Source organism: Periplaneta americana, chromosome 6, assembly GCF_040183065.1.
Source record: "Periplaneta americana isolate PAMFEO1 chromosome 6, P.americana_PAMFEO1_priV1, whole genome shotgun sequence".
Classification (NCBI taxonomy): Eukaryota; Metazoa; Arthropoda; class Insecta; order Blattodea; family Blattidae; genus Periplaneta; species Periplaneta americana.
The window spans coordinates 39,637,114-39,659,159 of NC_091122.1; the positions used below are offsets into that span (position 1 = coordinate 39,637,114).

Genomic DNA, 22,046 nt, shown 5'->3' on the forward strand with positions numbered 1-22,046 from the left:
GAGAATCTGAAGGTATAGAATTAAAGCTTTTTGTCAGCATGTCAACAGAACATTTATTTGTACTAATAGATTCATTCCTATTGAAATGTTGAATCATACAGAGACGCAGAGACTGACAAAACTCTGTTATCCGTGAACTTCGTACTCTAGCACATAAAACTGAATAAATGAATCAGAGATTACACATTATCAATGAGCTTAAAAAATTCAGAAGGCCTGTTGCATAAACACTGAAGATAATATAATGGAAAGTTTGTTCAAAGTTTCGATGTAGTGTTTACGTCATGTATATTTGTCACTTTTGAGCTCATTTACCAGTCATTGCAAACTAGATTTATAATTTTTATCCTCGTGAAAGTAATTTCTCTTTAAGGCACATACAATTTAATTCTTTGAGTTTAAGTACTCCATAAACTACGTAATTATGTCAATTGCGGTAAGTAAATAAGCCGTTGAGGTTTGTTTTATTTAATTGTCTGTATGTTTATTGAAAAAACTGTGTGTGTGTACAGAATAGAAAAAGGGAGCAGCATTTCTTCTTTCACGTATCTTATATAGAAAAACTTTGTTTTTAGTGAGTTCCATATTTAATGTGTAAATAATATTACTTCTTTATTTATCCAGATAAGCATATGACAATTTTAAAACTAATAAAAACAGTTTGCATATAGATAAAATATTATAAAACTCTAAGTTTCTTTCAAAATTATAGTTTTTAACTTACAAAAAGGTTATTTCTACCCCAAAATATACTTCTAGACACGTAATTCAAAATGAGAATGTATTTCATTGCAATAAAAATGGAAGTAAGTGCATAAAATTTATACTTTAGGTACTATAGTAGTTGAATTCTATTAAAAAATATGAATAATACCAGAAGAATAAACTAACATAGTGTCAATTGACACTGCTTTCAAGTCACACTCGGAATATTAATTGCCAAATCGTTGAAGTACGAAGCAAAGTCATACGTTCAAATTTAATTAATTCGATTTTCTTTAACAGCAATATTCTTTTTGAAAAGTATATAGTTAAAAACATTACTGTGTTATTTTTTGTTTCTTAGAATCCGACTTTGAAATGTCATGAATTTGAAAATAAATTTAAAATATCGTCATTTATGCTTAATATATTCTGGAATTTGGTTTTGTAATGAGTTTTAAGTATAAACACAATCTTAAGTACGGTAACGGTAAATTTATACATTTTAAGTTAGTTATTAAATAGGAATGTTAAAAATCGTAAGGAGGAGTTGTTATTGTTTTATTATCAGACAAGTTGATTTTATTGAAATACTTCTAGCAATTGGCAGCACTGAAGAGGGTATCCATTAGGATAAAGAAGTACTATGTTTAAAATATAACAGTTAAGTTTCGAACGATATTAACATCTGATGACCATAAGGGTAGGAATGTAAAACTGATGTTGATTATAATAATTCTGTACTCCACTGGCAACATTTATTGGTAAGGATTATTCAATACGAAATAAATGTTCACATTTTCTTAAGAGAATTTTTAATCAAGATGTAGAATTTTTATGGTTGAAATAGTGTTTAAAAACTATCATTGAGACTTTTTTAATGAAAGAAAACACTTTCATTGAAGCGAAAATTTATAATTTTTATTTAAATACTTGTACTATAATGAACACGATGTTTGATATAAAATATTCTTGAAATTTTAAAGTGAAAATAATGTAATCATATTTCCAGGATGATTCTAGTTGACATCATCGTACTGGAACAGAAAAATTTAATTTACTCTAAAGTTAATTTCTTTTATTTTAAGTTTGATTGTAAACACCTCCCTTATTTTAATCTTTGCAATGACCAATTTCTTTAAATTCTCCGTTAAATAATTACATTACTTCTCCTAAATGAGCGTACTGAATTAATTCTGTTAATATCTGTCCTTGCCATGATATTTTTGTTACTTCTTACTGTGGATTTAAAATTTAGATAGAAAGAGCGAACAGAGATATGACTTTTACAGTTCCGTAAAGGTATTGAACACAGAGGTTTAAAATGTTATATATCATCCAGACTTTAAATAAATTCTTCTCGTATTCTCTTATATAGTAGTTTACAAAGAACAATTATATTGAGTTTTTATTAAGCATCTATACATTGAAACGAATGTGATTTCCTACTGACATTAGGTCTGTCTGTCTATCTATCTCTTTCTTTATCTCCCTCTCTGTTTGTGACAAGTTATAGAGCCAAAACTTGTACTGATTGCAGAATTAGTAGACAGTTATAAAAAATCTGTAATGCAGGTAGTAAAATACATTTACATTCCAGTAAATATTTTAAATTAGAATTTAAGTTTTGATTAAATTGAAATGTCCTTTAGAGAGAGAGTCATAAATAAACTTTGTAGGAAATATTGTTTCAGATTTGTTTCAGTAATATATTTTATTGAATTACATACTCCTGAATTTACAGGCTGCCATTAAAGACAAAGTAAAAAAAAAAAAAAAAAAAAAAAAAAAAAAAAAAAAAAAAAAAAAAAAAAAAAAAAAGGAAAATGTTTTTATAAGAGAAAAGAAAAGATCAGTTATTAAATCTATAAAGGAGATCGATGTTAAGTAATTAAATTTGCTGTGCGAAAGATTTTCAGAAAATTGGGAGGTTATGTATCAAAATTCCAATTCAACCATTTCACAGATATTTTTCATGGATAGAGTGAGACGTCTCCATTTATCCTGGAACTGTTGAATTATGGTACCGTGGACGTCAACCATTAGTCCTATTACGTCTGTCTCCTGAAGGTGGTTTTTGGTTCTATAATAGGGAACTGTAGACTAATTTTTCTTTTCTTGGTTCACCTCCCCTGGCTGACCTCAGTAATGTTCGAATCGTACTGATGAGTTCAAAATAAGTCCTTGTGTGCTATTATGTGTATTCAACGTGAACTATTCTTCGTGGCCAGTCCATGGACTTTTTCGTATACCTTGAAAGCTTTTTTTTTTCCGCATCGCTTCCGCTATCTGATGATGTTGCATGTTTCTCAGAAGCTCTCCATGTCTGCAGGACTATACCTATTTTCGTAAATAGAATAACAATATTAGAAATGACTACAATATACAGGGAGGAAGTGAAATATCCTTGCAAATTTTCAAAGCGAATAGCTCACGTTATAGGGGAGACTTGGCTAATTCCGCAATATTAAGAAGTAAGTCTACCATATTTTTATCAAAATGTTTATTGAAAAATATTATCAAGGTATGTAGACATGGACGAAACCTTTCATTACCAAATGAGATGAAGAGACCTATTAAAATGCATATATATTTTGTTGTACATACATTACAGTTGAAAAAGAACAACTCGGGTAATTCCGCAACAGTGCGGATAAATCCGCAATAGAACTTGGCTAATTCCGCACTAGTAAATAATTATGAAATACTGTACATTATGAAAGTAACATAAAAGGAACAATTTATAGGTTATGTAACAATGCTCACTTTCTTTACAGCTGTGTAGCAAAACACGAAAAACAGCCAACTTCCGATGTTTCACGGTATTGCCGACAGAGGTGTCGACCAATATCCTTTATTTTTTTCTATAGCACTGCAGAGGACATGCATTCTGTCGACAGCCTCTCAAAACTTACGTTCACACTATTGTAAAGACGCAGTAAAATCATATATGCACTACTGCGGAATTACCCGTACTGCTGAGTTTCCCCTATGTAACAAAAAACTATAATATCATATTGGTAGAAAGTTAATAGTTTTTCCAGAAAAAAGTTTATTTTCTGAAATGTTTAACAACCTCTTATTCGGTAACTATTGCGAGTAGGATCGTGATTTCTGTCCATATCTGTAGGAAAACTAATAAAGAATAATTTATTACTATGGCTTATTTCAATATTGTGGACGGTTTTCGTGGAAATTTAATTTTAAGAACTAAATTCAAGTCATTGCACGGTGCGAGTTGGTTGCAACACAGCGCCACAGAACAAACAGCTCAACTAGCGAGACACATCGAGTTATCGAGTTCGTTGACCTCTTACATCTGTATCACAAGAAGCGTGTGTTCGCGGCGTTGTTGTCGGACTCCTGAAACTTCAAACTTAATTTTCTAATTAACCGCGCATTTAATCACAAAACGTATTACAGTGTACTCTATCGTCCCTTTCAGTCTGCAAGGTTATTTCAGTTATTTCACTTCCACCATGTATGTGTAGTTGTTTTATGTATATTTGTGCAATATTAATTGCTAATGCCTTTTAAACCGGGCAGAATTGACTGAATAAGCCAAATATCTTACGTTCAGGATTATAAAGAATATCTTTTATACGTAACCCAGAAATCGAAAATTATCCTCTTATTTGGGCACACATTAAATAATTTCATTTTGTATCTGTTAAATGACTACATACATACATACATACATACATACATACATACATAAGTGTTCTACCCGTGGGCAGGTCCTTCACTGCAAACCCAGCATTCTCAAATCTTTCCTATTTCTTGCCTTCCTCTTAGTCTCTGCATATGAGCCACATATCTTAATGTCGTCTATCATCTGATATCTTCTTCTACTCTTCTGCAGTTTTAATTTGGAAGGATAAATGCGGTAGCTTCCCGTTGCTTTCCGCACACCACTCTCTCTTTCGCATCTTAAAAGATCCCAGGGGGCCCCAGTGTGAAGGTGAGGAGAGTGGATTTGACTAATTGGGCTCTCCGGACACCGAAATTAACCGCAAGGCTTAAATATAAGTTCTATCAGGATTTTTGATCCGATCAGAGACCGGGATATCCCAATTAGGCCTTGCCTCCCCCCGTTAAATGACTATGAACAGTAATATCATTCGAATCGTTCTAAGGGGAGTTCGTTGTTAAATGACTATGAACAGTAATATCATTCGAATCAATCTAAGGGGACTTAGCTGTTACGAAAAGCGTCAAACGTCACCTTCGTAAAACTAATTTTTTCATTCATTTCCGTTTTATCTTTTCCTAAGTTAGCGCTTTCAAAATGTTTTATTACACGGTTCTTGGAGTATCAAAATACCAGCATTATATTTCGATGTAGTGCTACTTAATATATTAGGGTGCTATGCATAGACATTTCGCTAGCCCGCGCTACGAGCGTGCTAAACTAGCCCCGGCTATCGACTGATTACTTGTACGGGATTCATATCATATCACATAGCTAACACTGGTTTATGAATACGAAAAACGTTAGTTTGCTGTTCATCCACCGGAAGCCCGCGCCAAGAATGTCTATGAATATGGCCCTTAATGTTTAAAACTGTTAATACAACTCGAAAGTAATGAAGAGGTCTGAAATTCATCTTAACAAAATAATAAAGCAACCGTGAATTTAAGTTTAAAAATAAATTACGGTTTAAAATGCAGCATTTTCAAGGTAGCTATGAAGTCCTTGTGGAATACTCATTCAGCTGAAATCGTTGTTAACTAAGGTGTAAAGTAACTGCTCCGGTTTTCGTTATGTAGAGTTTAATAATGTATTTTAGCGACATTCAGTAATTTCTTAGATTTATTTGTATGCTCTTTGTGCCACAATATAATTTGTTGAGAAAACCTCGGTGAAGTGTAAACTTATTACTTCAGCTCTTACCTATCTAGGCCTACACCAAATCAGAATATATTTTAAATTCAGTTCAAAAGTTCTCCACAATTTGGATCGATACTCACTGTTTTAGGAACAAATATTCTAATAACTTTTCTCACTTTCATATACTTTCATGTGAATTGTTACACGCGTTTTGTTTTAAACTGATATCTGCGTTCCATTTTTCGCAGTATTTGGCACGCGAAATTAATTTATAGAACATCGTATGGAAAGGGAAATATTGGACAAATGTATAATGAAGCTGATTAGGTTTTGGTTTGGCAGACTCTGGTCGTCTGGAGAACACAGGTCGCTCCACACCCCTGGATATGCTTAAGGACCAGCACCAGCTTACCGGGCCCTCCGCCAGGACGGTGCTGAGTAGAAGCCACGCCACAACTGTCACTCCAGGTACAGCCATAATATAAACTGAATATGGCAGACCTTGCCACTAAAATTCAGTTCACCATTATCTATGGACAATGTTATATCAAGTATGGAAGATAAAATGATTTTCCAAACTAAGCATAATTTTACTTTAAAATCGTGGACTAGGGGCTGTAAACTAAGAAGAAATCTTGCAGATGACTTAAGTGTTTTAAGACGACCAGTTCAAAATTGTTACATATCAGTGTGCTCTTCAGTTTGTTTGCTTGAATTATAATCACTGTTACATTAATATATGTATATGTGTGTATACACACGCGCGTGCGCACACACACTACATCGATACATGCATACACGCAACATACATACACGTATAAATACGTATATGCATACATATTCTTTGTCCCTCTCTCTCCTACAAACACGTAAACATACAGAATGTATAGAAAGTGGAGGTTAATTAATACCAATCCCTGATCAAATTCTGATGACAAATCTTAAAATAGTAATCTTTCTCTCTGTAGTGGAATTAAGGCTAGATGACTTTTTAATATTATACTCTTAAAGGACGAGTGACAGTGGTTGTGCGGGTAGTGATGATGATTATTATTTATTTCTTATTAATTTATTTATTTATTTATTTATGTGCTGGACAACAGAGATTGGCCAATAAAAATCCAGCACAGCGACACAACTAAAAACAGCAATAAATTGAACAATAGTATTTCGAATCAACTATATAACAATGAATACCATTATTAGCACAATAATCAAAAATAGAAAAAGTTTACAATTGATAAATTCAGGGGAAAAATTGTTCCTGCGCCGGGTATCGATCCCGGGACGTTTGGCTTAGCGCACCAACGCTCTACCAACGGAGCTACCCAGGAACTTCACCCGACACGGTCTCAATTTTTCCTTTTTTATACACGTAATTCTAGTGGGCTGATAAGACGCCAGAAATCCACATCGAGTGCACACAAACTGAGTCGATAGAGCGTTGGAGCGCTAAGCCAAAGGTCCCGGCATCGATACCCGACCCCGGAACAATTTTTCCCTTCAATTTATTCAAGTCCGCTTTACAAGGAACTTCACCTGAAAGTTAGACTTGCATAAAATATACGTTACTGTAGGAACGTTAACAGAAACCACAATTTCAAGTCACACAGTGTTTGTTTTGGACTCGATGTGGGTTTCTGGAGTCTTGTGAACCCATTCGAGTTATGTGGATAAAAAAGGAAAAATTGAGACGGTGTCGGGTGAAGTTTCTGTGTAGCCCAGTCGGTAGAGTGTTGGTGCGCTAAGCCAAAGTTCCCGGGATCGATACCCGGCCCCGGAACAATTTTTCCCTTGGCCTTGAATTTATTCAAGTTTGCTTCACAGGGAGCTTTACCTCAAAGCTAGATTTGCATAAAGTTTACAATGGTTAATTTATACATAATAAAAACTATTACAAATTATAATCAATGGTAAAGTAAATAATAATAATAATAATAATAATAATAATATGATGGTAATGATATGCATTGAGTAGGACAATTGCCTCTGGAGTTTCATTCCCAAGACATGTTATCTCGACGGTTTTTGGGTAAAGAGGAGTTTACTTTACTCTTTCATAAAAATATAGCAATAGGTTAAGTCTTTGCATTTTTAGGCAAATTAAATAGTCTATTCGATATACTAGTATGGTGAGTAGGCAAGAAGAAATTTCTATATATACCGATCCTTTTGAAATATGAAGCTTATTCTCTCATGGATTAGCGCAGATATATGGTGAGGAAGACCAATAATGAAGTAACCCGAATGATGCCGTCATCATCATCATCATCATCATCATAATCACCCCCACTATCATCAAGATTACTCAAAATTGGAAAAATGACACGGCTGTAATGGAAGATTGATGGAATAATTAATGTATCGGAGGAGATGAAGAAATACGTGAAGCAAATCACGATTCGCAAGATATGACAGATATTGAGCCTTGAGTATTTTATAAAAATCTATCAGCTGAGTTACGTCTTTGCTTCTATATTAGATTAGTCGAAAATTAATACGAGAATTTTTTGCATAGGAAGCTTTCAACTGTAAATGAGAATTATGATATTAATGTCATTCAATTCAGCTTTATTTCGAGATTCAGTGATAAAATTTATGTATGGCTATCATAAATATTGTGGTAGATATTGTCAAAAGTGTCGGTGCATGTTTTGGCATAATTTTTACATGCGTTCATAGCCCGGTGTCCTTAAATTATTTTATAACTGCCACTTCAATTATGAGTTTGATTTTTCAGACTCATAACCTATTATATATTTGTCGATCACGGCGGCGTGGCGTGGCGTCTTTTATTCTGAAGATCCGGGATTCAGTCCCAGGGGTCGGCTATCCTGGCTTTGTTTTTCGTGATTTCCCAAGTTCCTCCAGACGAATGCTGGGATAGTACCAATTACAAGGGTCACGAAATGCCTTCTTCCCGGTCATATTCAAGAGCCTTCACCATCATTTCTTATATATCATCTCACCATTTTCCTCGAGAAATTATAACCTATCCGTGATACAGTATTATGTCACCGGGAAACGTGTCCTCTAGTGATCATAATGGAGAATAATTGCATTGTAGAGAAATCCAGTACCAAAAAATAATCTGTATTTCAGTATAAGTCCAGTAATTGTTATCGTATGCAACAGCGGAAATGATTTTAACCAAGCAAATCAACTTAACGCTGAACCTTCGTGAGTTTGAGGTTACTGGCTACTCACACGATAGAAAAGTGTTTTCAGATAATTACTTAAGCGGCGTATAGACAGTGAAGTCGGTATGTTTTTAACAACGGACTCCACCTGCTGGTAAGAACTCGCAACTTCACAACCCTCGTTGATGCAAGGACCCCTTGGAGTTATGCATCCCCTCATACTCACGTTCAAGGTTAACTGCCTGCCATTTCAAAAGGGTGATCTTGTGTAATATGTGACATCGAGATTATTCACAAACATATATAGGTAAAAGCTTTTTTTTTATGTACCGATTCGATTTTTCAAAAGATATTGTGACAGCGACGTGAGAATCGAACTCACGACCAGCGTCCCGCAAGAAAGCAGATCGCACAGGCTCCACGGAACATTGGGCGACGTCGCGCGGTGGAGAGAAGGGAGAGAGGGTGTATTACGTCACGCGACGAGTCTGCGCGCGCAGCTGCTACGCAGTGGATGTGGAACGGACCTTCCCGGCCCTTCCAGAAATGTCGATGTAGAGATATTGAGATAATTCTCTACACACCTGTAGAAGGTTCTCGCAACTATGATTTTGCTATAAAAGAGCAGGCGCCAGCGAACTAGAGTCTTCAGAGTTTTCAGTTATTCAGTCAGTGAGAAAGCCAGAGCAAGCAAGCCAACCGGAGTTCGACTCGAGTGTGCGTCCGCATCTGCGTCAGCATCCGAAGGCCTGAGTTCGAGTGCAGTGGATCGCAGTTGGAGGGACCTGAGTTCGAGTGCAGTGGACCGCAGTTGGAGGGACCCGAGTTCGAGTACAGTGAACTGTCTCTGAAGGTCTGTGGTTCGAGATACCGTGAACTCGAGTGACTGAGATAGAAGAACCGTGAACTGAGAACTGGTAGTTCTGATTTGTAAATAGTGCTTTGTAAATATTAGTTAAGATTAACAGTTCATTGTTGTGCGTAATAATCCAAGTAAACTGTCATTGTCGTCGGTGGAGTGCTATAACGAATACTTTGTTGAGTGAAGATCCAATTGTTGACGAGAGCGTTTAAGGTGAATTGTAGAAAGGAATTATTGTTGTGACGAATAAATTGCATTGTTGTAACTAATAAAATTCACACTGGTGTCAGAATCGGGACATTATCGACAATGGAGAACCTACAGCTGATCCTGCAAGCCATCGCGGAACTGAAAAACGACTTAAGTGACGTGAAAGCAGAAATGAAAGACGACATGAACAAGCACATCAGTGAGGTTAAGAACGACATAAGTGATGTGAAAACAGAGATGAAAAGTGACATAAGTGAAGTGAAAGGCGACATAAGCGGAGTGAAAAATGACGTCACTACGCAAATTGAAAGCGTTTCGGCCCACGTAGACGGAATTGTCGCCATCGTGAAAGACGAACTTAAGGCCGATTTGGACAACCTAAACAAGAATTTGTCAACTATAAACGAGACAGTAGCCGAGTTGAGACAGGATGTAGACCATTTCGACGGCAAGATCCGCGATCTCGAACGTCGTCAAGAGGAAACGTGTGTGCTGATGGACCAACATGCTGTAGAAAACAAGCACATCCTCGCGTTGGTGGATCGCCAGGCTAGAGAACAGAAACAGATAATTGCCGAGGAAGTTCAACGGGCCGTGGAAAGATCGACGTCAGAATTGAGGACCTCATGTAGTGGCCATGTGGAACCATCGCCCTCAGCCAGACATCACAACGTCAAGACGCCAAAGTTCGACGGTACGACGTCTTGGGCGATATTCCGTCGCCAGTTCGAGGCCACCGCAGCACATAATGGGTGGACCCCAGCGGAGAAGACTACTCAGCTGCTGACCGCGCTTCAAGGACAGGCGTCGGAGATTCTTCACAGCGTTCCAGAAGATGGGACAGCCGCTGAGATAATGGCGGCCTTGGAGGGACGTTATGGTGACCATCAACTTGCGGCAGCGTTCAGGACCCAACTGAAAACGAGGGTCCAACAGTCAGGCGAGTCCCTGCAAGAATTCGCGATGGCGGTGGAACAACTGGCCCATAAGGCGCTCAGGGGCCTACCTAATGACTTCATCGCTGGAGAGGCGGCCTACACCTTCGGCAGCGGAGTTCGAGACCCGGAAATAAAGCAACAGCTACTCTTGGCAGAGCATCGCACCATCAATGCAGCTCTGGCGGCGGCCCTCAGGATGGAGGCAGCCAAGTTGACGGCGAACGTCTCGGCATCGCACCGGATTAGGAGCGTCGCGGCGGCCGACGTCGAGGAACGTCAACCGAAATCACCCGAGCGACGAAGACGAGGAGTGCCCACCTGCTGGTCCTGCGGCGAGCCTGGACACCTGAGGAGGGACTGTGACCGATCTGGTCACAAACAGGAAAACTAAAAGGGGCCGATGCGACGAGGGGCACGTCGGCGCCGTCATCACCATCCCCTCGGCTGATCTTGAAGACGGTTAACAGAAGATGCGACGATGGGCTGATTGCTGACGGATGGATAAGAGGCCGCCCATGCAGAGTACTGGTAGACACCGGGGCGTCGCTCACTATCGCCAGACCGGAAGTCGTGCGTGGCCTACCTGGGAGGACGCCGCTGCGCCGGTATGAGCTACGTACTGCCTCAGGCGAGAACCTGCCCATCCAAAAGGAGGTTTTCCTGGATCTGACATTGGGAAAGAGGAGACTGGAGATGTGGGTGTTCGTCGCCAACATCACTGAAGACGTCATCCTGGGACTCGACGCCATGCGGATCTTCGATGCAACGGTGGACGTCAGGCGCCGTATCCTGCGTTTTGGTCAGGACGAAGTGTTCCTGAGGGACGTCGAAGACCAACCCATGCCCAGCAGACTCACCCTGGAGAATCATGTGACAATCCCGGCAGGCTGCGAGATGGTGGTGACGGCAAGACTGGACGGACAACCTAAGAGAAACCTGCTCCTCGATTCGCAAACAACTCCGATAGATGGGGTCTATGTGGCCAGATCCCTACTCCCGAATCAGAAGGTGGTACCGGTGAGGGTCCTGAATGTCACCAATCGGGACAAGGAGGTGCCTAGTGGAACTGTACTAGGTAACGTCGAGCCGGTGGTGTCTGTGACGTCGCTGGCAGAAAACGAGGAGTGTCACCGACCACGTCCAGATTTAGACCCATCACTGAAAGAGCTGGCTCGAGAATTGCCGGCGAATTTAAGCAAAAGAGAAAGAAGACAAGTCCACGATCTACTGACAGAGTTTCAGGACGTGTTCAGTCTGTCTGAAAACGACTACGGGAGAACGGAGAAAGTTCAGCACCGCATTGACACCGGAAATGCTCGCCCAATCAGACAACCTCCTCGACGCGTCCCTCTAGCTAAACAGAGGGAGATTGACAGCCAACTGGAGGGCATGAAAGCAAGAGGGGTCATCGAGGAATCCGACAGCCCTTGGTCATCACCTGTGGTGCTGGTGAAGAAGAAGAATGGGGACCTGCGTTTCTGCGTGGACTACAGAAGACTGAATGACGTCACCAGGAAAGACTGCTTTCCCCTTCCACGAATTGACGACACCTTGGACACCCTGGCCGGAGCAGAGTGGTTCTCGACGTTGGATCTCAAGTCAGGATACTGGCAGGTGGCGCTACATCCGGAGGATAAGGAGAAAACGGCATTCTCTACAGGCCAGGGACTATGGCAGTTCACCGTTATGCCGTTCGGCCTCTGCAACGCCCCGGCTACATTCCAGAGACTAATGGAGTCCGTAATGAGAGGCCTGACATACGACACCTGTTTGCTGTACCTTGATGACGTCATCGTGGTGGGCAAGACTTTCAGCGAGCAGCTGTTGAACCTGAGGAAAGTGTTCGAGAGACTGCGACAAGCCAGGCTGAAGTTGAACCCGAAGAAATGTCATCTATTCCAGAAGAAGGTCAACTACTTGGGACACGTAGTAGGGACCAACGGAGTGGCCACGGACCCGGAGAAGCTACAAGCCGTCAGAGGATGGCCTAGACCGAGGGACAAGCAGGAGCTGCGCCGCTTTCTCGGCCTCTGCACTTATTACAGAAGGTTCGTAGCTGGGTACGCCAACATCGCTAAGCCTCTAACCCAGCTGACCGAGGAGAAACGACAATTCCAGTGGACAGACGAGGCGGAGTCATCCTTCCAGTCGCTGAAAGAAGCGCTCTGCACTGCTCCTGTACTGGGATATCCCATCCCGGGAAGGAAGTTCACGCTCGACACGGACGCTAGCAACGTAGGCATCGGCGGAGTACTCTCTCAGGAACAGGACGGGCAAGAGAGGGTGATTGCCTACTTCAGCCGAACATTGTCCAAGGCTGAGAGAAACTACTGCGTGACCCGTAGAGAACTTCTTGCCATTGTGGAAGCCCTGAAGCAATTCCACAAATATTTGTATGGCCAGGAATTCCATCTGAGGACAGACCATTCTGCACTCACCTGGCTATTGGGCTTCAAGAATCTGGAGGGGCAGACCGCCCGTTGGGTTCAACGACTGCAGGAGTACAACTTCACCTCCGAACACCGACAAGGGAAGAAACATTCCAACGCTGATGCCTTATCACGACGCCCGTGCCCGGATGGCTGTAAACACTGCCTGAAAGTAGAAGAGCGGGATGGCGCCCACGCAGTCCGAGCAATTGCCGCCCAACCGAGCCCAGGATGGGATAACGCCGCCATAAGGAGGGAGCAGCTGGAGGACCCAAACATTGGACAGCTACTACGTGATGTGGAGTCCGGCCAGAGACCAGTATGGGCCGATATCGCCAACCGTAGCACCACTTACAAGAGCTACTGGGCCCAGTGGGAATCCTTCACTGTCAAGGACGGTATCCTGAAGAGGATTTGGGAGTCGGCCGATGGAAGGACCCGCATAGAACAACTTGTCCTGCCCAGGAGCAAGGTGAAGGAAGTGCTGGAGGAGACTCATGCTGGAGTGACTGGAGGCCACCTGGGAGCCAACAGGACGCTGGACAAGTTAAGGCAGAGGTTCTATTGGTTGCATCAGAGGACCGACACGGAACAATGGTGCCGAAGATGCGACACCTGTGCAGCCAGTCGCGGACCAAGGACCCGCAGCAGGGGAGCCATGCAGCAGTACAACGTGGGAGCTCCTTTTGAGAGGATCGCCATCGACGTTGCTGGACCGTTCCCGGTCACGGATCGCGGGAACCGCTACCTGCTAGTCGCCATGGATTACTTCACAAAATGGCCAGAGGTGTACGCGATTCCCAACCAAGAGGCTTCGACGGTGGCCGACGCGCTGCTTGACAACTTCATCTGCCGATTCGGGGTGCCCCGGGAATTGCATAGCGATCAGGGGCGCAACTTCGAATCCAACCTGATGGGAGAATTGTTCGAGCGTCTGGGGGTGCATAAAACCAGGACCACTCCCCTCCACCCACAGTCCGATGGTATGGTGGAACGCTACATCAAAACCTTGGAAGAGCATCTGCGGAAGGTGGTGTCCAACCATCAACGAGACTGGGATGCCAGAGTCCCACTGTTCCTCTTGGCCTACAGAGCTTCGGTCCACGATACAACAGGGATGACACCGGCAAACATGGTCTTCGGGAGAGAGCTGCGCCTGCCCTGTGATCTGCTGTTTGGCACGCCACCCAGCGCCGACCAGCCAGCGACTGACTATGTGGCAGAACTCACCGAGAAGTTGAATGGAATTCACCAACTGGCCAGAGAGCACCTCAAGATGGCCAGCGACAGGATGAAGGTGCGCTACGACAGATTAGCCAACTCTGCAGGATTCCAGGAGGGCGACCTGGTGTGGCTGTATCGACCTACCAGGACCAAAGGGAAATCACCAAAGCTGCAGCGTGCCTGGGATGGACCATACCGCGTGGTGACCCGGATCAACGACGTGGTGTACCGGATCCAGCGACAACCTCGAGGGAAGATGATGGTGGTGCATCTGGACCGATTAGCAGCCTACCAAGGGACTGCCCGGGACGAGCAGCCCTAAGGAGGGGGCAATGTGACAGCGACGTGAGAATCGAACTCACGACCAGCGTCCCGCAAGAAAGCAGATCGCACAGGCTCCACGGAACATTGGGCGACGTCGCGCGGTGGAGAGAAGGGAGAGAGGGTGTATTACGTCACGCGACGAGTCTGCGCGCGCAGCTGCTACGCAGTGGATGTGGAACGGACCTTCCCGGCCCTTCCAGAAATGTCGATGTAGAGATATTGAGATAATTCTCTACACACCTGTAGAAGGTTCTCGCAACTATGATTTTGCTATAAAAGAGCAGGCGCCAGCGAACTAGAGTCTTCAGAGTTTTCAGTTATTCAGTCAGTGAGAAAGCCAGAGCAAGCAAGCCAACCGGAGTTCGACTCGAGTGTGCGTCCGCATCTGCGTCAGCATCCGAAGGCCTGAGTTCGAGTGCAGTGGATCGCAGTTGGAGGGACCTGAGTTCGAGTGCAGTGGACCGCAGTTGGAGGGACCCGAGTTCGAGTACAGTGAACTGTCTCTGAAGGTCTGTGGTTCGAGATACCGTGAACTCGAGTGACTGAGATAGAAGAACCGTGAACTGAGAACTGGTAGTTCTGATTTGTAAATAGTGCTTTGTAAATATTAGTTAAGATTAACAGTTCATTGTTGTGCGTAATAATCCAAGTAAACTGTCATTGTCGTCGGTGGAGTGCTATAACGAATACTTTGTTGAGTGAAGATCCAATTGTTGACGAGAGCGTTTAAGGTGAATTGTAGAAAGGAATTATTGTTGTGACGAATAAATTGCATTGTTGTAACTAATAAAATTCACAATATGTTTAATGACTCACTATCACGTAGTTTTAGAGGATTCCTTAAATCAATGGTTTTCAATCTTGTTTCCACCGCGAAACCTAACCAATCTCTGGCGTAACCGTAAAACCCTTGTAATCAATTTTCTTTCTTTTGCTATTATTATTATTATTATTATTATTATTATTATTATTATTATTATTATTATTATTATTATTATTATTAGGGAGTATGTGTAAGGTAAGCAAAGAACTCTGATTTTCAGAGTTTATGTTCACAGTACAATCACAGTCTAGTATATACAGTCACGAAGTTCAATACTTAATAAATATGCATCCATAGATAGTTGCTAACCACCAGGATCGCTACTATCACCTCATCACAGACCCTTTCCCTAGCACACGATAAAATGTATACTTTCGATATCTTGTCGTTTGAAAAAATTAACACCTTCCTTCCACCATTGAAATATGAAATACATCAGGTTTATATATTATTTTCATAAAGTATATATTATATTTTATAAACTCACCTTCCTGGATCTTTCGGAAGAAGGATAACTCTGACCTCTTTTTCTTACAATTTATATTACTACAAACGTCTCCTGGTTCCATATTATTATTCAAATCATTGTATTTTAGTCATTTACAGTTATTACAACCGATAACGAACATTTCACAGTTTACACAACTTTTCATAACAATGCGAAATACGGCACAGTCAATGCCTTTTCGATCTAGACCAGGCCATAATGTATGTTCGGGTTTTCTATTTCAGTGTATGGAGCTCAGTGAAATATTTAACTATAACTTTATTGCGTATCATTGCTAAGTTTTATTTCGTGTAATGTGTCCATAAGTTCCGTTTACTTCTTGGTTGCATAATATGTTGCAGAAATAATTACAAAACTGTGTTATTTTAATGTGAAGAGAATTTTACATGTTAACATAATCTGTTCGCATCAACATTTTAAGTTTAGAATGGAAGCTATTTTGAGGTTTAATAAAAAAGAATTTATATTGTGATTTTAATTTAACACATCTACTTCCTTAATTGTAGACAGAAAATTTACCATACCACTCCTATGAAATTAATGTACGTATGATTGTGTTACTTCGTCTCTTAGGTAGTAGATAAATACAATAATTCAGTACTCAATTGTAGTATTCAAATACATACAAATTGAATGTGCGGGGTATAATACATGACATTATTCTTAATTATAATGTATAAATGCGAATATTGAAGTACTAGTACAGTAAACATACCTATAATTTTAACATATCTAAATGTCCTTGCGGTGCAACTGAAAATTATTGAATCGTGCATAAATGAATGTACAAGAATTTCGCAATATTTAATCGAAATAATGGCAGGTAGGCCTATTACACATACGAACAACGTAATTTTCACAACAAAAATAATATTACACCTTAACTCGCAAGTGAATTATATCTGAAGTGTCTCATAATCATTGTTTTAAATTGTATTAATGCAATTACACGACATTTTAGAGAAATATGTGTTAATCTTTATGCATTCCAACTAATTTATGTGATTGATACGCCGCCTTTCATGATCGGATTAAACGAGTCACATGGTCTGCCTTACGGCCTGTATTAGATCACGATGGCAGTGGCACCGTCTATTGTTCCTAGGATAAGCAGTCACTTGCTTGAAACACGTTGTTCCGTACCGTTTTATTGGTCAAAAGTAGCATGACGCAGTAAAAGTATAATAGCCATTTCAATTTTTGGTGGTACTGTTTTAATTGCAATTGATACATACTTTTAAACACACATAACTACATCGTAAATGATACCTTTGTATGTCAATGTAAGTGACAATAGTGTACCTCCCTGCAATATAAATTCATTTGACAACATCTGAAATTAACTGAAAATTATTATTCATTATTTAAATTTTGATTTTTATGCCATAAAAGTTACCTCTCTCACTGAATCGTGTGTAATCATAATACAGTGAAACCTGTTCAAGACGGAAGTGACATGGTCCTAATTTTTTTTTCCGTTGTGGACAGGTTTCCGTGTTATTCAGGTGTGAAGTTAAAATGGAATATTTTATAATTTGCATAAATTAAAAACAAAATGGCTTGCCGCAAATTTTAGGAATTACAAAATATTCCGTTTAACACTACTGACATTAAATCAGCTTCCTGTCACTTATTTAATTGGTGAATGATCTTGACGAAAATCTCATTTCCTGTATAAATTGTATCGTAACTCACTCATTAAACACTATAAAGTTTATTAATTACACTAAATTTAATATCTAACACTATAATATAATATTGTACTGTATATCACAGCACATTATTTAATTGGACTAGGAGCCTAGAAGCCTTGAATTCTGGATTATCTATTTACTTTGCCAGTTCAAGAGTTTTCTTTGCAGAATAGGTCCAGAAATTTGCATGATCTATGAAAGGGCAAGAACAATCCACTCCCACAACAGTTCATTTATTTCTATGTAACCAGTTGTTTTCTCTTTCCTTTTTATGTCACCATTATTGACGGCAAGCCACTCACTCATGATACGGCCTTTATTTTTAAAGTGTTATGTTACACCTGAGTTTTCCATTCATAAATTTCAACATTATTTTCCATACTCTTCGTTTCTTATTTTCCTTGATAACTTTTACTTCATAAATTAATGGCAGTGCAACATTTTTACGCAACTCTTTTTTTATCACGAAATCACTATACACTTGCTTTCTACCCAGCTACGACAGTATAGAGGAATGAAGCATTGAACATCTTTGAAGGGACCCGTCTGCCTAGTCAATAGCGTAATAAAATTTATGACCACCAGACCAACACACCCTCGCACCCTCAAAAATTTTACAAAGAAAATTTATTTTTATCTTAGTGACCTACGTATTTTGTACATTCCTTGAAAGCACATACTGTTTCAAGATATAGTTTACATTACAGTAGTGTGTCCAAAATATTATTTCCGTTTTGAACAGTAGCAGACAGTTTCCGTTTCCGCGTTGGACAGTTTCCATTTTATTCAGGAAAAATTATACATAATACATATGAATTTTGCCGGGACCAATAAATTGTTCCGAAATAGACAGGATTCCGGATTATTCAGGTTCCGATTTGAAAAGGTTTCACTGTATATTATAATGACGGACTACAATAGCGTCTATCAATATTGCATAATGATGATTAATTCTGTAGTATATATAATTTATTTCCAAGGAATAGTCTGCCCAGGCATCCTGGGTTGCCAAAAACACAGAATAACACACATATAAGAATAGTAACGATTACAGTAAAATAGATGAGTCAAATTGAAATGTGAACTAGGAGCTTAAATTTAAGAAATAATAAATTTGTACATATATTTGTAACAATCACACACTAACGAATAGAAAAGGGGGGGGGGATTATGATATTCCGTATAAATGATTTTTCAGAATTGCCACAGACCCTTTAATGGTTGAAGTAATTAAACTAAATTATTAAGTTTTGTTTACCATGTGAACGATTTCATTATGCTTACCTAATTCATTCAAATATATTAAACTTTCTCTTTTAAGCTTGTGACAGCAGATGTTTTATTGCATTGATTATTTGTGAAGTAAGTTACTGAAATGTTCCAAGTTTCGTAATGGACTAGTATCTTTATGGGTTTTAATTAAAGAAATTTCATGATAATTTTGTTTTTATCTCAGTGTAAGTGGTTTTAAAGAATTCCATTAATTTGATATGTAACATTGGCCATAGATTTTAGAAGTGAGGTTACCACATTAATGTCATAAAATGTCTTATACAATCCATATTCACACATATATTGCAAAAATATACTGAGTAGGTACTCGGTTTACATATAAGTAGTAACACAGCAACGAATAACATTTACATGGCTGTCACTATAACCTTATATCCGCCTGAAGAAAATTAAATATTGTGTAAAAATAATTCCTGTCATTCACTAATGCTGACTGGCAAAATTTATTTTTAAAAAATCTTTGATCAAAATGATATATTTCTGTGTTACATTTTAATAACATATATCTAATATATGGCACAAATATTCTATAATTATTTCTTTTAAGAATAGAGCTAATTCTATATTTATCAACTTTCAATATCAAGTTACATTTAAATGTTATTTAGGTGTAATTTTCATATTTCACATAATATTTTGTATGGTCTTTCTTGTCATTGCTGACGCAGTATATTGCTCGATTAATGACTGCCTGCAAACTCATCACACTCATGCCCCTTTGTTTCATGCTACGAAAAAGTGTAGTTGGGGAACTTGTTTCATTTAGGACAATGGTGTATTACGTCATCTATGTATCTCCATTCAATATTTATCCTTTGATTTCTGTTACACCTGCACAGGTTAAATAGGGTAATGAAAAAGTATCGTTCTTGAACAACTTCAAAATCATTATCTTTATGAAATAAATAGTACCGTAAGGTTAGTGTGTACATATGAAGAATGAAAAATAATAACAGAATATGTTTAAAGCACCATAACAGTAATTTATATTTCATTACGTTACAATAACTGAATCGACGTTTATATTCTAAGATGGAAGAACGTTTGAAGAAGAGCAGTTTGGCTTCAGGAAGGGAAAAGGTACGAGAGATGCAATTGGACTGCTACGAACAATCGGCGAAAGATACCTAGAGAAGAATAAAGAAGTGTATGTGGTATTTGTGGACTTAGAAAAAGCGTTTGACAGAGTGGGTTGGAATAAACTGATGGGGATCCTAAAGAAAATTGGCGTGGATTGGAAAGAGAGGAGGCTGTTCAGTAACCTTTATATGAAACGAGTCAAAGTCAGGATGGGAGAACTGTCAGAAGGAAGTGAAATAGGGAGAGGAGTACAACAAGGATGTCCTTTATCACCTACCCTGTTCAACATTTACTTGGAGAATTTAGTGAAGAACTGTTTTCAGAACATGGAGTGATAGTAGGAGGAAGGAGAATAAAGTGTTTAAGATTTGCTGATGATATGTCGTTGTTAGCAGAAGAGATGATATAAGGGATATGCTGCTTTGAATACTATGGAATGAAGATAAATACCAACAAGACGAAAACCATGGTCATAGGAAGAAAAATAAAGAACGTAAACTTACGAATTCTAAATGAGGCAGTAGAGCAAGTGGACAGCTTCAAATACTTGAGATGTACTATAAGGAGTAACATGAGCTGCTGCCAGGAAGTCAAAAGGAGAATAGCAATGGCAAAGGAGCTTTTAATAGAAAAAGGAACGTCTTCTGCGGACAACTGAGAAATAACTAAGGAAGAGACTAGTGAAGTGCTTTGTGTGGAGTGTAGTATTGTATGGGGCAGAAACATGGACAATACGACGAAGTGAAGAGAAGCGACTAGAAGCATTTGAAATGTGGATATGGAGAAGGATGGAGCGTGTGAAATGGACAGACAGAATAAGAAACGAAGAGTGAGTGAAGAAAGAATGATACTGAAACTGATCACAAACAGGAAAAGGAATTGGCTATGTCACTGGTTAAGAAGAAACTGCCTTCTGAAGAATGCACTGGAAGAAATGGTGAATGGAAGAAGATATCAGATGATGGACGACATTAAGGTATATGGATCATATGGGGAGACAAAGAGGAAGGCAGAAAATAGGAAAGAGTGGAGAATGCTGGGTTTGCAGTGAGAGACCTGCTCTTGGGTAGAACACTATGAATGAATGAATACGTTGCAATAATTTTTGTTTCATTTTGAATATAGCAGTCATGTCAGTATAATATTCGTTACAAAATATCGTAAATTTGTACACAGTAGAACCTCTTTTTAACGAATCTCTAAGGGATTTTTTTTCCTTATTCCTTAAAAGGGGGTTTATATAAAATGGGAAGTAAAATAACTAGTAAATATTAGCGTACGTTATAGACCAAACATTATAATCATTTAATTAGGTCTACAATTATTATTTACAATAAATTTCATTATAATATTTTCTAACTCTTCAAATGGTGAAGCACGAATGTTTTTCCGTTTGGTTGAACCCGAACCACACTGAAACTCGACATTGAAAATTTCTTTTTAATTCTTCCTTATTCCCCATAATGAAGTAGTTGGCAAACCATGTTTTTGCCATATGCCATAATGTTATTTAAGGATTAACCTCGACATCCGTCATTATTTTACTTTCTGTCCGATAGTCAATTTCTTTCAGTTAGTCGCTATTAGGCCTATAACGATGCGTAAATTGTGTAAAATAACAAGAAAAAAACTTAGAAACAGGAGACATACAATTCGTGAAAACAAAGCAAGCAAAGCAACCACTCTGTAAAAACAACGCAAAGAAGATCATAAAGAATGATAAAGAATAATGGCGCCACTAGACGCCACATTACTATCGATTGAAATGCGCTATCAAATATGCCGATACTATCGATTATAATGGAAAGTCTAGTTGATACATCGGGCTTCATTATCGAAAAATTCACTCGAAAACTATTCCTTAAAAGCGGGATTTTCCTTAAATGAGTTTCCTTAAAACCGGGAATTAATTATTACATTATTCTTAATGGTAATTTGGCTGTGATTCAACCGATTATAACTTAAAAACGGGAACGTTAAAACGGAAT

General features: G+C 39.2%; 1 protein-coding gene across 19 annotated transcripts in view; it reads left to right on the forward strand.

Annotated features, from left to right (window-relative positions):
* Rbp (RIM-binding protein) overlaps positions 1-22,046 on the forward strand; it is a 409,454-nt gene that overhangs the window by 205,525 nt on the left and 181,883 nt on the right. For 14 of the 19 annotated variants that reach the window (XM_069827954.1, XM_069827942.1, XM_069827940.1 and 11 more), the window contains exon 7: positions 5,861-6,001. The exons of 2 other annotated variants lie outside the window; for them this stretch is intronic. In XM_069827954.1, coding sequence (XP_069684055.1) covers positions 5,861-6,001 — 141 coding nt within the window. Of the gene's footprint in view, positions 1-267; positions 437-5,860; positions 6,002-22,046 lie in introns of those variants that run through there. 3 more of the 19 variants (XM_069827957.1, XM_069827956.1, XM_069827941.1) reach the window with 3 other exon arrangements.